The sequence below is a fragment of the Neopsephotus bourkii genome, unplaced genomic scaffold (genome assembly GCF_033783945.1).
Source record: "Neopsephotus bourkii isolate Nb327-2 ecotype Australia unplaced genomic scaffold, CSIRO-AGI_Nbou_v1 NB_846, whole genome shotgun sequence".
NCBI classification, from domain to species: domain Eukaryota; kingdom Metazoa; phylum Chordata; class Aves; order Psittaciformes; family Psittacidae; genus Neopsephotus; species Neopsephotus bourkii.
In genome coordinates this window covers 1326343-1341692 of record NW_026901342.1, presented here as the reverse complement: position 1 = coordinate 1341692, position 15350 = coordinate 1326343, and the positions used below count along the sequence as shown (strand labels likewise).

Sequence of the window (15350 nt, the reverse complement as noted above, 5' to 3'; positions counted from 1 at the left end):
CACAGTTGGGCAGAAAAGGTATTTATTTTCAAACAGCTGTATTTTATCTGTCTCATCCAGAAGAATCTGGGTTGTCAGACAGAAGAGAGTTTGTTCAAGTTTATGTTCTAATAAAACATCGCTTCTTCAAAACCCTTTCTGTATTTTATTTTTTTGTGTGCATTCACTTTAAAGAAAAGGTGCAGACAGGTCTGTCTCATGTTTGAGATCAAGTCATAGCATAAAACTTAAAACATACAGCTGTTAAAAGGAATTAGCCACCTTTAAAAAGTCCAGCTGACTGCATCATAAACACTCTTTGGGAAAACTTGAAAAAAAACTTTGTGTACCATTTGTGGGAAGATTCTTTAGTGATTTTTACAGATCAGTTTACTCTTTTAACAGTTTATAGCACAGTTCTCACTGGCTGTAGGAGCTACTGGTGGAGCTGCCAGAGCATTTCGTGTTAGGCCAAACATGGGATGAGAGATTTTACAGAAATTAAAACAAGAATGTGCAAGCAGCACTGACGTTTATGTGCAGGTACCAAGTGCTTGGTATCTGAAAGTGGTGCACCTGAGCAGAAGTTCCAGCTTCTTTAGGTACTGCTAATCATGTTTTGAGAGACTTTCCAAATTACAGGAGCTCCATAATTTTCAAATGATACTTGAAAATCTGTATTCCTTTATGTGTAACATTAGTAAATAGAATGAAAAAAATACTGAAGACAAAACCTCTTCTGTTTGCTAGCGTTGGGAATTAAAATCCAAGGCTGGCTGTTACTAAACTCAGGTCTTCCACTTTCTGCAATACTTCCAAGACAGTTCATATGCATGTTTATAGAGTATAATAAATAAAGTAACATATATATATGCATATATAGGGAGAGATAGAGAGAGACTTTGCCTTGTCAAGTGGACATTTGAGCCTTGCAGTTCATCTGCATATGCACAGCAATTCCAGTATCTTGGACAGTGATATACTTAGTCTTGGACACTCAAGAGTAGTCACAATCAGTGGTATTTTATTGGTAAAAGGCAGCTGCCCCTGTTTGTGTTGGCAGTAGTATTGGCTGGCATTTGGGAATCCTTATTTGTTAATAAAAAGTTACCATTTATATCCACCTAATCACAGCATTTTTGGTACCTTTCAGCCTTACAGAGATGTTTCTGCACCTGAAGGGTGTTTTGTTAATAAGTTACTGCATAGAATATCTGTTCTTTAGATCAGACTTTCTGCTCTCCACATTTTTCAAATATTGAAGGTCAGAATCGACCAATACTGGTGCCTAAATAAGCTAAATGCCACTACATTGACACAAAAATAAATATAATTCTAAATGAAATTACAACAGGATTGTGTCTATAACCTATATAGGTCATAGAATGCTAGAATAGCTTGGGTTGGAAGGGACTGTCAAAGGTCGTTTAGTCCAACCCGCCTGTGATGAGCAGGGACATCTTCAGCTAGATCAGGTTGCCCAGAAACACATCTAGCCTAGCTTTAAATGTATGCAGGGATGATGCATCTACCACCTCTCTGGGCAACCTGTGCAAGTGTTTTACCACCCTCCTCACATCCAGCCTGTATCTCCCCTTTTTTAATTTAAAACCATTACTTCTCGTCCTATCGCAACAGGCCCTGCTAGAAAGTCTTTCCCCATCTTTCGTATAGGCCCCTTGTAAGAACTGAAACTTTGCAATAAGGTCGTATCTGTTTTCACAGTCTGGAAGGAAACCTAATTATTTGTCCTCAACCATGAATAAGACTGGTGAAAAATTAATAAAATAGCTTTCTTTACTCACGAGTCACCTTTTCTTCATGCATGAAAAATGATATTGTATTCATTTTCATTGCATTTGACATTCCAAACATAAAAAGTAGCACTTAACAAGATGATATGACATGGTGAAAACCTGCAGAAGTGAGTGGATATTTTTGCTTGTGCCATTTCCATCATTTTCATAGGACAGTACATTGCTTTTGCAGTTGTCAGTTTTGTTTTTTTTATTTAAACAAATATTTCCCCCCCCATCTTTTGTGCATCTTTTTATGTACAGTATTTTATTTTCCTCTGTGCTCACTTCACAGAAAATTGCCGTTGATGCTAATGAGAATCACCAGGATGTTTGATTGCCCATTTACTCTGGAGCAAGCTCTAGTCTGTATTTTCTTTTGCAAGTATTTCACCTCCTTAGAATTAATATTTTAATGAACCAAATGTTTGCTGAATTACTGCTGAAACATTTTGGCAGTACGGAATAGTAAACAGCAACAGCAACTGTAACAAATTCGTCAGTTTGTTGATTTAAACCCTCTGGGTAAAATGATGAAATATGGATGATTTAGCAAGTTTTTGGATTAAAGAAGCCTGAATTTAAAGGATGCTGAGTACCATCAGCTACCTTGTATTTTATTCTCAGCTTGATTTCAGTGTGTACTTTCAAACTATTAAACTGCATGTAGTGCCTAAATATAGACCTAACCACTGAACCTACTACATCACATTTAAACTTTTTGACTGACGAAATATCATCATCCATGTGTTCAAACATGAAAGTATATCTAGGGAAATGAGACATTTTAGAAGGAATATGTTTATAGTAATATGTGCACTTGCTATCTCTTATGAATGAGTACTGAGTTGATTATAATTTTATGTTTTCTTGTTGAATCAGTTTTTCCTGGAAGATAACTTGTTTCCTAGTAGATATACCAGTGAATAGATACAGTTATATTTTGTATGTGTTTCTTACATGCTCAAGTATGTTATAAATGATTCTGGAGAAGTGATCCACGGTAAGAAAGTATGTCATGGGCTTTTTGTTTTGTTTTGGTGTTTTGTTTTTCCATTTGCAAGGTTGACATACTTCCCCCCCACACCCCAGCCCAATCACCCATTTTTTTTTTGGCCAATATTAAGTGTTTATTTTGTATTTATTTTAACCACATGCTTTAGATTTATATAACATCTGGAATAGCATTCATTATTCAGCAGTCCTTTTAACAGATGACAACAGTAAAAGCTGAACGAGGAAATTTCTACATGACTTAACACTGAAGATAAGTTGACTGGATTAAAAAAAAAAAACCCAACATTGTAAGAAAGACTTCAATGCATTCAATTAACTTTTTTCTGTATGAAGACAGTATAGCTTTAAGTAAAATATGTGATGATTTCTGTCTAATGATTATGCCATGTCATTTTATTACTTTTTTTTTTTTTTTCTTCTTGCTGGGAAATCCACAGTTGGGTGTAGAAACTGAGTTGATCTTTATCAGAATTCCCATGTCTGGTAAAACAGATACTGTCAAACAAATATTGAATTCCTTCATGAGATGGCAGCCTTTCAAAGACAAGGGCTAGTAAAGGATTAAGGCACTTACTGGGGGCTTCTATGAAATTTATCATAAAATCATAGAATAGTTAGGTTTGGAAAGGACCTTAAGATCATCGAGTTCCAACCCCCCTGCAATGGACAGGGACACCTCGCTCTAAAACATATCACCCAAGGCTCTGTCCAGCCTGGCCTTGAACACTGCCAGGGATGGAGCATTTACCACTTCTTTGGGCAACCCATTCCAGTGCCTCATCACCCTTACAGTAAAGCACTTCTTCCTTATATCCAGCCTAAACTTCCCCTGCTTAAGTTTGAACCCGTTACCTCTTGTCCTATCACTATAGTACCTAATGAAGACCCCCTCTTCAGCATCCTTGCAGGCCCCCTTCAGATACTGGAAGGCTGCTATGAGGTCTTCACGCAGCCTTCTCTTCTCCAGGCTGAACAACCCCAATTTTCTCAGCCTGTCTTCATACAGGGGGTGCTCCAGTCCCTTGATCATCCTCATGGCCCTCCTCTGGATTTGTTCCAACAGTTCCATGTCCTTTTTTTGTTGAGGACATCAGAACTGCACGCAATACTCCAAGTGAGGTCTCATGAGAGCAGAGTAGAGGGGCAGGATCACCTCCTTTGACCTGCTGTTCATTTTCTCATTGACCAGCACCCCCAAGTCCTTCTCCACAGGGCTGCTGTGAATCTCTTCTCTGCCCAACCTGTAGCTGTGCCTGGGATTGCTCCGACCCAGGTGTAGGACCTTGTACTTGTCATGGTTAAACTTCATCAGGTTGGCATCAGCCCACCTCACAAGCGTGTCAAGGTCCCTCTGGATGGCATTCCTTCCCTCCAGCGTATCAACCGAACCACACAGCTTGGTGTCATCGGCAAACTTGCTGAGGGCGCACTCAATCCCACTCTCCATGTCAGTGACAAAGATGTTGAACACGACCGGTCCCAACACCGATCCCTGAGGGACACCACTCGTTACTGGTCTCCAGCTGGACATTGAACCATTTGCTACAACTCTTTGCGTGTGGCCCTCCAGCCAGTTCTTTATCCACTGAGTGGTCCATCTATTAAATTGATGTCTCTCCAATTTAGAAACAAGTACGTTGTGTGGGACAATGTAAAACGCTTTGCACAAGTCCAGGTAGATGTCATCAACTGCTCCACCCCTGTCCATCAGTTCTGTAGCCCCATCATAGAAGGCCACCAAATTGGTCAGGCATGGTTTCCCCTTAGTGAAGCCATGCTGGCTGTCACCGTGTTTTCTTTTTGTTTGACCTGGGTCAAACCCACAAAAATTCAATGGCTTACCTCTGGATTTTAGATTTACCCATATGCTGGTAGCTGTTTATACCTGAGATTTCTTGTGTGAATGTTTCATGTTCATCTGACCCACAGTGTGTTTCTGCGGATTGTGGCCTTCTTACATTTTAGATTACTGAAACATAGTGAGAAATAAAATGTTGCAGATGTGTGTACTGTAGATTTGAGTATAATGTAATCAGAAACTTTTAGAAAACAGTGATTGCATGGAAAAGTGCATGGATCTTGCCTTCTTGCCTTCTTTCTTTCTCCTAAACTAAAAATTAAAAGTTTTCTCTAGGAAAGAATGGATACTCATTCGGTGACTTGTATTTGTGTTACCTATGATTAAGGATACCTCCCATTATGTTATAATGGCAGTCTATAAATTTAGTACTGAGTAATGCCTTTTAGGAAGTAAAATACTCAAATTTCACAGTTAATTTCCTTTTTTTTTTTTTACAACTTCACGAACTCAGTTATTTCCTCTAGAATGAAAATTAATGAGAAGTTATGCTTGATAAATAATCTAAAGTAACTGCAAAACTGTACTGTTGAATAGGTAATCCTATTTCAGATAAAGGTACAGTCTGGACTAAGGTTCTCTAAACACATTCCATTTTGAGAAATGGCTGAGGAGGCTGTATCTCATTAAAATACCAAGGTATCATCACCCATCAAAGTAAAATAATAATAATAAAGAAAACCGACTAAACAGCTTAAAAGTTGTTTTCTAATAACCGTTTGAGAAATGTGTGTGCTTATATATTTATGAGAGCAGTTAGCTATGCATTTATAGCATGCAATTGCAACAAATTCATTTCTTGACTTTTATGAAAAATGTAGGGTTTAAATTACCTCATGCATTTTATTGATGCTTTTTCTTTCCAAAGTAGACATTGTGTTGAATTGTATTTCCTTCTGTGATATCATAGTATACTTATTAAAATAATTATTTCCTTGTGATTTGTTCAACCCAGAAATATTAATGTCTTGAAAATCATGTATTTTTTAATGTGATGTCTATTCAGTCATTCAAATTCTTTATTCACACGTGTTCTGGAACATGATTATTTTGAAGGTAAACATCAATGAAACACATTAATAACACTGAAAAATAGGGCATGAATTGACCAGCTGTTCATGTGAGGGTTGTTTGAATGTCTTTGAATTGTACCTTCACATTTCTTGTTTGATGCTGAAGTTGGGACCATAGTGTAACATTCACACCCCTTTTTTTTCCCCCTTTCCTACAAAGTTTATCAGTTTGCTGAGTATTTTCATTTGTTCCTTTCTTTTCTCAGTTTTTGAGGGCAGGACACAATTGTCACAATCAGTTAAGGATGTAGCTGGTGATCAGTTAGAGTAAGGCTAAGGAATCTAGAACATTTTAGACTCTGTCTACATCATATACGGCATTCCACCATCTGAGCACAGCTGGAATTGTTGTTGTTTTTTTCCCAAACTTCTTAAATCTATCATCCCAGAGATGCTACCACTATTGTTGATGGGCTCAGCCTTAGCCAGTAGCAGGTCTGCTTTGGAGCCGGCTGTCACTGGCTTTGTCAGTCACAGGGGAAACTTCTATCAGCTTCTCACAGAAGCCACCCCTGTGTTTGCTCCACTACCAAAACCTTGCCAAACAAAACTCAGTACAGGACCTTCGTTTAGAAATGCTTATATAGCTGAGACCCACAGTAGTTTCTCTTTTAACACGTAGATTCAGTGCAGTGCAGATCACTTTAGTGTTTGTCTCTTTCTTTGTCCAACTATAAATAAGGATTCTAATACTTACGAGATCTGAAAAGGTATCTTGAGATTCTGTAATATAATTTGAGATTTAAATACTTACTGAATACAATTACTGTTATGTTAATAGAAGCAAAGCAAAATGTTTTTGGGGTGGGTTTTTTTAGTGACCCTTTAATTAGGAGGAAATAAATTAATTTATGAGAATTAATGAGGAAAATAAAGAAAATGAATGAGTGACTTTGTTTTGCAGGTTCTTTCATGTTGGTGAATACATCTGGGAGATATGCGGGACAGAAAGCTCACCTCCTGCTGCCCCATCTGAAAGAAAATGATACACATTGTATTGATTTCCACTATTATGTTTCAAGCAAGACTGGATCTAGCCCTGGCACTTTGAATATATATGTGAAAGTTAATGATGGTCCTATTGGCAGCCCAATCTGGAACACGTCTATCACTGCTACTTGGAACAGAGCAGAACTGGCAATTAGTACTTTCTGGCCCAATTTTTATCAGGTATGTTTTACTTTTCATGAAATTTTGTTTCTCATAGTAGTTACCTAGTTCTTAATCATAATGCTGACTTTAAATCAAAATATTTTCTGTATTTTTTGATCTTCATCTTAATTTTTTGTAGATAATGCTGATTTCTTTTACATGTACGTGGTTATGTTTGTATGTTTACATCTGTTTTTAGAAGAGCATGAAGTGTATTCACAAACGCATATTTTAAGGGTGGATGAAACAATTATATTGAAGCAATGTAGAAATTTTACCATTGATGTCAGTCAGTTGCATTTGTTTCATTAGGGATTCTGGAATTGAATGCCAGTAGTTTTGATTGCAGTAGTATCCTCAAGTTTGATCTAGATCACCAATAGTTGTTTTAGAACCAGCATAATCCTTTGAAACCTCAGTTTAAGTCTTCAGCTTGGATGCAATATCCATTTGGTTTGGTCAGTAGTAGACATAAATATAGCAGTAGCTTAAACCACGACACTATTGTAGGAATAGTCTTCTGATTACATCCTAAAGATTTAGAAGTTCTCTTGACAGTTCCTAAGGGTGCTGCTTTTCTGTAGGAAAGTTTACAGATGGTACAGTGATTTATCATTGAATAATAATTCAACAATTTTCTCCTTCTTCCCATGAAAATACAGTCTTTCTCCACAAGCAAGTAATTAGGTATAATAACAGCAGACCAGTCGATCAAAGATGTTATTGGGGCTCCTCTCATCTTCACTTGCAGTTTGGAAGGTTTGGGTTGGATTTTATTTGGTCATGTGCACCATAGAATCATAGAATAGTTAGGGTTGGAAAGGACCTTAAGATCATCGAGTTCCAACCCCCCTGCCATGGGCAGGGACACCTCCCGCTAAACCATGCCACCCAAGGCTTTGTCCAGCCTGGCCTTCAACACCACCAGGGATGGAGCATTCACAGCTTCCCTGGGCAACCCATTCCAGTGCCTCACCACCCTAAGAATAAGGAAATTCTTCCTTATATCCAATCTAAATTTCCCCTGTTTTAAGTTTGAACCTGTTACCCCTTGTCCTGTCACTACAGTCCCTAATGAAGAGTCCCTCCCCAGCATCCTTACAAGCCCCCTTCAGATACTGGAAGGCTGCTATGAGGTCTTCTCGCAGCCTTCTCTTCTCCAGGCTGAACAGCCCCAACTTTCGCAGCCTGTCTTCATATGGTTTGAAATTTTCTGAAGAAAAGCTGTCCCAAAGATGGTCTTTGACTGCACAAAAGATGACCCATGGATGGTCTTTGACTGCAGACCTCCCTAGGAAGTACAGTATTGTCATTCCATAGTGTTGTTCCAGGGGGTGACATTTTAATACCTACATCAATACCCTGATTACCAATGTCACAAGCAGCAGAACTTTGTTTCTGTTCTTGCATGTGATGTTTAGGGTGATCAGGTGTTTGATGCCCTATTATATTCTCATTATGGTATGGCAATGTCCACTGCAAGGTTCTTTGGGAGGATTCTAGTGGACTTTTACCTGTGGCTGTAGCATCTGTTCTGTAAGGGTGTCTCAGGTGAACTGAAAATATTCCTTTTGACCTTTCTTACATCTAAGGAAAAGACACACTGAAGAACTTTCTGGAGTCTTTCCCTCTGTGATTGTTTCAACCACAATCGACACAAAAAGCCTGGTCCAAAAGATGAGTTTAGAGTGCCTAACCCATCTTGTCCTCGGAACATGGGATAAGTGGCAGTTAGTGCAATATTTGCAGACCCAAAACAGTACGCTTACTCTTCTTGCATCAGACAGTGTTGTCATGGTTTAACCAATGCCAGACAGCTTGTCCACTCACTCCCCCCTCCCCCCTTCTTGCCCTCCCCTGTTCTCAGAGGGACGAAGAGGAGAATCAAAAAGAATGCAACTCCCACGGGTTGAGAGAAGAACAGTTTAGTAACTAAGGTATAACACAAACCACTACTGCTACCACCAATAATAGTAATGATAAAGGAAATAACAAGGGAAGAGAATACAACACCCCATCACCAGGTGACCAATAACTTGCCCCCCCAGCCCGACCAAGCACCAACCGATACCTCCTCCAACCCTGCAGTCCCTCCTAGCCCTTCTGGGTACCTCCCAGTTACATCCTGGGCATGACGTGCTGTGGTATGGAATACCTCTTTGGTCAGTTTGGGTCAGGTGTCCTGCCTCTGCTTCCTCCCGGCTCCCCCTCCTCCCTGGCAGAGCATGAGGCTCACAAAGTCCTTGGCCAAACCAAAACATCATTTTTATCAACTTTGTTCCCAGCCCGAAAGTCAAAACACAGCACTGCACCAGCTACCAAGAAGGAGAAAAAATGACTGTCGCTGCTAAGCCCAGGCCAAGTGTGTTCCTAGGTTGTGTAGGGGTTTTTTGCAGGGTCCACATTTGCATGCTGTGCTGTGCCTGAAGTGGCTAGGAATTGCTACATCACTGGGTCTTCCTGAGACAATTCGTGGCAAATTTATGGACATCTCGTCAAACTTAAGTGGAAGGAGTCATGGCGTGGATCTTGTATAATTGGCTGCAGGCTTGATGAGTGAATACTGGCAGAAGGGCAGGGATATTATCAGAGTTGAAATTTACCTCAACATTATGGGAGCAGCTGTGTACTATATGTCTCTCTGGAGCAGGAGGCTGTATTCTGACTGTAGAGTCCAAGCTTGATTTAGCCATATCTTTACATACGTCAGGGTGAAAGGTCAATGTGTGTTTTTGTTGTCTGTCATAGTTCAAGGACTGTTTGCACAGTGCACTTAATCATATGGTTTAGTTTTACGTAGTCCTGTGAGGAGCAGCAGTTGAAGTCAGTGATCCTTATGGGTCCCTTCCAACTCAAGATACTTCATGATTCTATGACCTTACTGCAAGATCCCACATTACCAATTTTATACAAATGTTGAGAATGCCCTCCAGTGATTCCAAATAGCCTTCCTGTCTTGACTGAAATAATGACTAGTCTTATTATTAGCCTCAGCAGTTGGTGGGAGTAGAGCATTTGACAGACAGTTTCATGGCTGACATTAGGTATAATGCTGGGCAGTTTGTAACATGGTATGTACTGGAGGGTTCTGTGAGCATGCTGGGTGGTTCAGGAGTGCTATGTGGTGTGTGTACATTTGACAGACACTGGGTGAATGTGTGACTGTCGCGCATGCCTCACTTTGGACCATTATGAACCCATCTGTGTTTGGAGTGAATTTGGAGAGGGGCTTCTAGTTTCCTGTCTTTTGAAAGGAGTCTGGGTTTTATGCAACAGAACTAACTGGTCTGTGAAGCAGCAGTTGGTGAAGACAAAGCTTGTGCTTCATAGCCTCACTCTAGCTCTAAACCAAAATGCTAATGTGGACAGGGGAATCTTAATAGAAAAACACTTGACTCTGACTAGTAAACTTAAGCTAAATTAACATGTTAATAAAAACCTAGGTAAGCTCTGACTGTTTTAAATGTTACTGATATTAGTAATAATCTGTGTCAGATTTCTAAAAATATGACACATCTAACTGATGTCTGAATAATATGGATATTTGGCCATAGAAATAGAAAGATAACCTTTCTAGTCCGCTTTCTTCTCAAGACCTGCCATCTGGACTGATTCACCATTTTTCACAGGTGAACCCTTATATTTTTGGATGGCGTACTGTAGTTTAGCATATTACCATGTATCAACTGATACATAATAAACACCTTAGTCTGTCTGTAGTGGATTGCCTGTTCTCTCTTTGCCTCTGGAAATACAGAATTTTTTACATAGTCTTTCTCTTTCTGAGGAATATAGTAAGTAATTTTCTTTGCATTTGCTGCATAAAGTCTGAAATAATACCTCCTTGGCTATCACAATTTAGCTGATGTTTCAAATGTTGTATGCTATAGTAAACCCATGGCAGTCCAAGGAATCGGTGTAAAATAGTGTAACTTACTGGTTCACTGTAGATAAGCTCATTTATTCTTGAGGAAACTCTGTCTCCATTTTGACAGGTTATGGTCAATCATCTTCATTTTGTTTTCTCCATCCTCTCAGAAATCCGTGATGCAATTTCCTCACTCGCACAGTGACACTTGCAATTTCTCATTGTTTCTGAATTCTTTTTATCTATTTTCATGCTTTTCCTTCTTCACAGGGTCTATTTTGGGGGGAGGCAGGAAGTTTGATGCATGCAGCTGGAAGAAGGGCAGGGAAAGGAGAAGGGGTGTATGTGCGTTTTGTGAGAATGTGTGTCTAAATTAGGTGAGAGCTCAGATGACTGCATGTATGGTAGGAGAAGGCAGAGGGGCCATCTGACAGGTGTCTAGCACCCAGGTCTGTTTCCTGAGCCTGCTACTAATTTGATTCCAAACTCTGACCTCTTTTGGCACAAATCCACGTTTATCACATAACCTCCAAAATGTACAAGACTTCCTCCCAGGGATTTTCTGAGGTTGTCTGTCCTTATTAAACAGAATTAAGAAAAGTCTAAGAAAAAAATTAAGGAATGATGGGGTCATGTTAAATTTATATATGAAAGTTGGTAGTTTCCCAATGAGTAACCTTCAGGAACACACTTGGTGTTACTACATGAAGGGACAAAGCAATGTGAAAATTTGATTTTCTTTGTTGGTTTTGTATCACATATCCATGTGGGCATCTGCATGTTTGTGAATGCCTTATAATTTTGTTCCATTCGTAGGACACCCACAAGGTGTCTAGCTGCAAGTGAAAGCAAAATGTGCTACAAAAATCTGAAGACAAATTGCATGTGATAACATTTCAGAGTTATAGTATTTGTACAATTTGGGATGTTTGAAAAGACGGTGGTGGTCTGTTTTGCTGTTGGTTCATGGAAAACATAGGCAGCTCCCACTAGGTAGCTGACTAGAAATTAGATTGTGAAAAAGTGAATTAGATTGTGAAATATGGAGTGAATTTTAATCCAACTTGTAAAGATTTATTTATTTAAACTATGTATTATTAACACAGAAGTGCAAAGCATTCAAAAGATTTAATAATTAACAGTATTTTATTATTGTAACACCAGTTACCGGAGCTTGTTAATACCTTTCAGGTTGGGTTTCCATTTAGAATTGACTATTTGGAAGTACAGTCTCCGAACAAAGTAATTGATTTCTTTTAATGTGCACTTTTCCTTTTAGTAGGTAATTATTTGTGTAGGCTTCACCCCATATGAAAGCTGTATTACATATATAAATCACAATGATAACTGGCATGTAACAACAGTAATTGTAGTTTAATTACTGCTTATTTAAACTTAAATTGTCGAGTATTCTTGTGCTTAAGGATATGTTTCATTCTATAATTAATGGTCCTCTAAGTGCTACTGCTTAACATCTACCATTGACTTTAGGGTACGTTTTGTCAGGTGTTGGGGGTCCAGTTACTGATTACAGCATAGCTGTAGTAACATCGGTTCAAGCTGCCAAACACCTTCTGAGGGTTAAGAAATCAGTACAGCTTGTTCTTTTCTGCTGGGCCTCCTGGTCTCTCAGATATTTGTTTCTGAGTAGCTGGGATATTTCTACAGGAGCTAGTCTTATTTCTGTATTATAAAATCCTTTTAGGAGTGCTCCCCAGAGAGCACACTGCCTTCTTCTTTTTATCATTGGTCACAGGAGAAGTTTGTTTTGTTGAGCTATTGTCTACTTGGTGCATCTTAAGCAAGAGAATCAAGGAGTTTATCATGCCATTAGAGACAACCTCAAACAAAACAAGGCTGCGCATAATTACTAAGACCTTCATCCTCCATACTTGAATAGAATTAGGATGTACACAGAAAAAGAGAATTAAATACTATGTAGATTTCTATGGGTAATAGTGAGCTGGTTTTTACATTCTTGAGGAGCAGTCTCAGTAGGTTAAGGAACATTAAAATTGATGCTTGAGATATGAGTCCTGAAAAGTCTGCTCCCTAGTGAGGAAAGGGTTGGAATTTTGGGGGGTTTGTTGTTGTTTTATTTAATTTTTGTTTTCCTCATTTGGTTGTTTTAGCAGGAGGAAAATCTGTTGGTTTCAGGCTTGTTCCTTGCTTGTGTCTTTGGGGTGGGGTCTTTTTTTCTTTCTTTTTAACCCACCCACCCCACCCCCCCCCCCCAGGTTAGGTAATGATTGTCAGAACAATTATTAGTATTTAAAATATATTTTATGGTTTTGAAGCATTGCAGTTTTGGAACTTTATAAAATGCAAAATGCCACTCCTGGATTGAGTCTGGTGAGTGGCTTGCATTCCCTACTCCTAAGCAAGCAATTTGGAACAGTGCTATTGCAAGCTACACAGCTTCCCCCATCAGTTTTTATATTTTGCATTATTTGTTTTGTACTTTGTACTTTTCTGGGGGCCAGGTATGGCAGCAGTAAGCTGAAACAAATCTTGATTAAATAGAACAACAAACACTGCAGTTTTAAAGTCCAGAAATGGAATTGAAAGGATTAAAAATAGCTTCCAGTGAAGTAATACTACTCTCTATGACACTGCATGTTCTTTAAACATAAATTCCTATGAAGCTGGAATGAGAAAATAGGGTAAGAGGCTGGCAGTAATTCCTGATCTTTTTCCGTAAGGACACAAAGGAGTTACAGTATCAGTTCACACAGAGTTGAGATTTATCCTTTACCATTCTGACACTTTCTCTTGTAAATTAGGAGTTTAGGGAATAAGAAGCAGTATATCTAACCTACCTTTTCAAATCTGGTCTTAAACTTTCATTTGTTCCATAACCTGCTTTTTATATGCTTTGCTTGGAGTTTGGCTCATGCAATGTACTTAACTCATCAGTTAGGACTGAGAATTAAGCTTCTTGTGCAGTAAAGGTCAGGCTTGCATTCTCGTGTGTTGTGTGTGTTGCATTCAGCTGTGTGCACACAGTTCCTGAACTGTGCTTTGAACTGAAAAGAAACTTTGAAATGCATATTGCATTTTGAATCACCACCCTGTGTCACGCATCTTAAATAGTTCTTCTTCACTGAGTTGGGTGATTTGGGAGTAGTTATTTTGAGAAAGATGTGACCGTGTCAAACCTCATACCTAAATTTACAAACCCCAGCATTCTAAAAATGGCCAAGAGTAAGCAGGTGTGAGCTTTTTGTCATATAGACAAGTCTGTGGTTTCTAAACCAAGAAAGCTTCTGAGCATTCAATAGAGAAATGTAAGACGACAACTGATTTAGAAACAAATACAGACAAGTAAGATTTAATAAGTCTTAATTTCAAGAGCTCAGTTTTCAGTGTTGCTCAGCTGTAAGAGGTTTCTTTGGAGTCTCACTCAGGCTGGCAGCAACCACCAAAGTGTTTAATGGGCTTGAGTGCTTGTGTGAATGGTGAATGGTAATTGTGCAGGAGTGAGGGGTGGGGAGGGAAATGGCATAAAGTGAACTCCCATCTAAGGAGGCCTGAACACATATTAGACAGCCCAAGTCAATAAGCTGGGATGGGTTTCTGCGGGGCCTGGGAAGGCCAGGAACCTCCCATGTCTTTGAGGCAGCAGTTGCTGTGATTGTGTACTGTTGGTAAAGCGGGTAGTCCTAGGGCAAGTCAAAAGGGGCCAGAAGAACTCAACCCACATGTGTACAAGACAATGCCAATTTTCTGGAGAGAAACTGTTCCCAACACCTTGCAAAATATAGTCAAGGAAAGGCTGTAAGCAGCATGTAATACATCACTGTCCTCTTACTGGGGGGGAGTGCATCCTGATGTAAAGTAGCTTTATGAATACACCTTTCTCTTTATTGTTTTTGCAAAGTGCTATTTTAAGTCCTGTGAAGTAGTGTGTTTATATTAAGTACAATCCACTTTTTGACTGAAGGCCTAATTTCTCTACAACAAAAGCAGGAATTTACGGAGTGAGGTTGTGTGGCAACCGAACCTGTTTATTTCTATTGTTCTTTGGAACAGGCAAGTTATCTTGAGTTGCACATTTTCAGCAGTAAGCATTTATGTTAGTGAGCAGACCCCCTTTCTTTGTTCATATGTAGCAAGGGGAAGTGGCAGGAATGAAAAGCCAATTTTGCTCTTCACTGAAGCAGGGAGGATCAGGGACAGTGCAGTGCTAAGCCGCTTCCCTGGTTCCTGTTTGGCAGGCCTGTGAGGGGGAGAGTGGTGTAAAACAGCTCGCAGGCTGACATTCACAGAGTCCTTCCTGAGCAAGTGAATTGAGTGTTTTAACCAGTTGTTTCCGGACTGATAAGAGGGAGGAATAATAGGACAAAAAAAAAAAAAAAAAGGAAAATCCAAGGAAGTCAAAATGTTACAAGACAAGCTACTTTTCAGCTGTGAAGTGGTGGGAAAAAATGGATGTGAAATAAGTTTCTAAGTTTTATTTCTAGTGAAATTGCTAGTAAAGTGATCCAGATTTGTGAATAGTCTTGGCAACCTTAATACATGCTTTTCAGTGAATAAATGAGGCAACAGAAATGTTTCTAGGTCAATTTCTGAGCAACTTCTAACCCCTCTAACGGTGTGCAGCATAC

At 39.2% G+C, this 15350-nt stretch overlaps 1 protein-coding gene across 12 annotated transcripts in view; it reads left to right on the top strand.

The window, feature by feature from the left end:
- The window catches only part of PTPRM (protein tyrosine phosphatase receptor type M), a 464510-nt gene that overhangs the window by 140696 nt on the left and 308464 nt on the right, over positions 1–15350 (top strand). For 11 of the 12 annotated variants that reach the window (XM_061356322.1, XM_061356320.1, XM_061356317.1 and 8 more), the window contains exon 3: positions 6628–6893. The exons of the other annotated variant lie outside the window; for it this stretch is intronic. In XM_061356322.1, coding sequence (XP_061212306.1) covers positions 6628–6893 — 266 coding nt within the window. The remainder of the gene's footprint in view (positions 1–6627; positions 6894–15350) is intronic. 12 annotated transcript variants of the gene reach the window in all.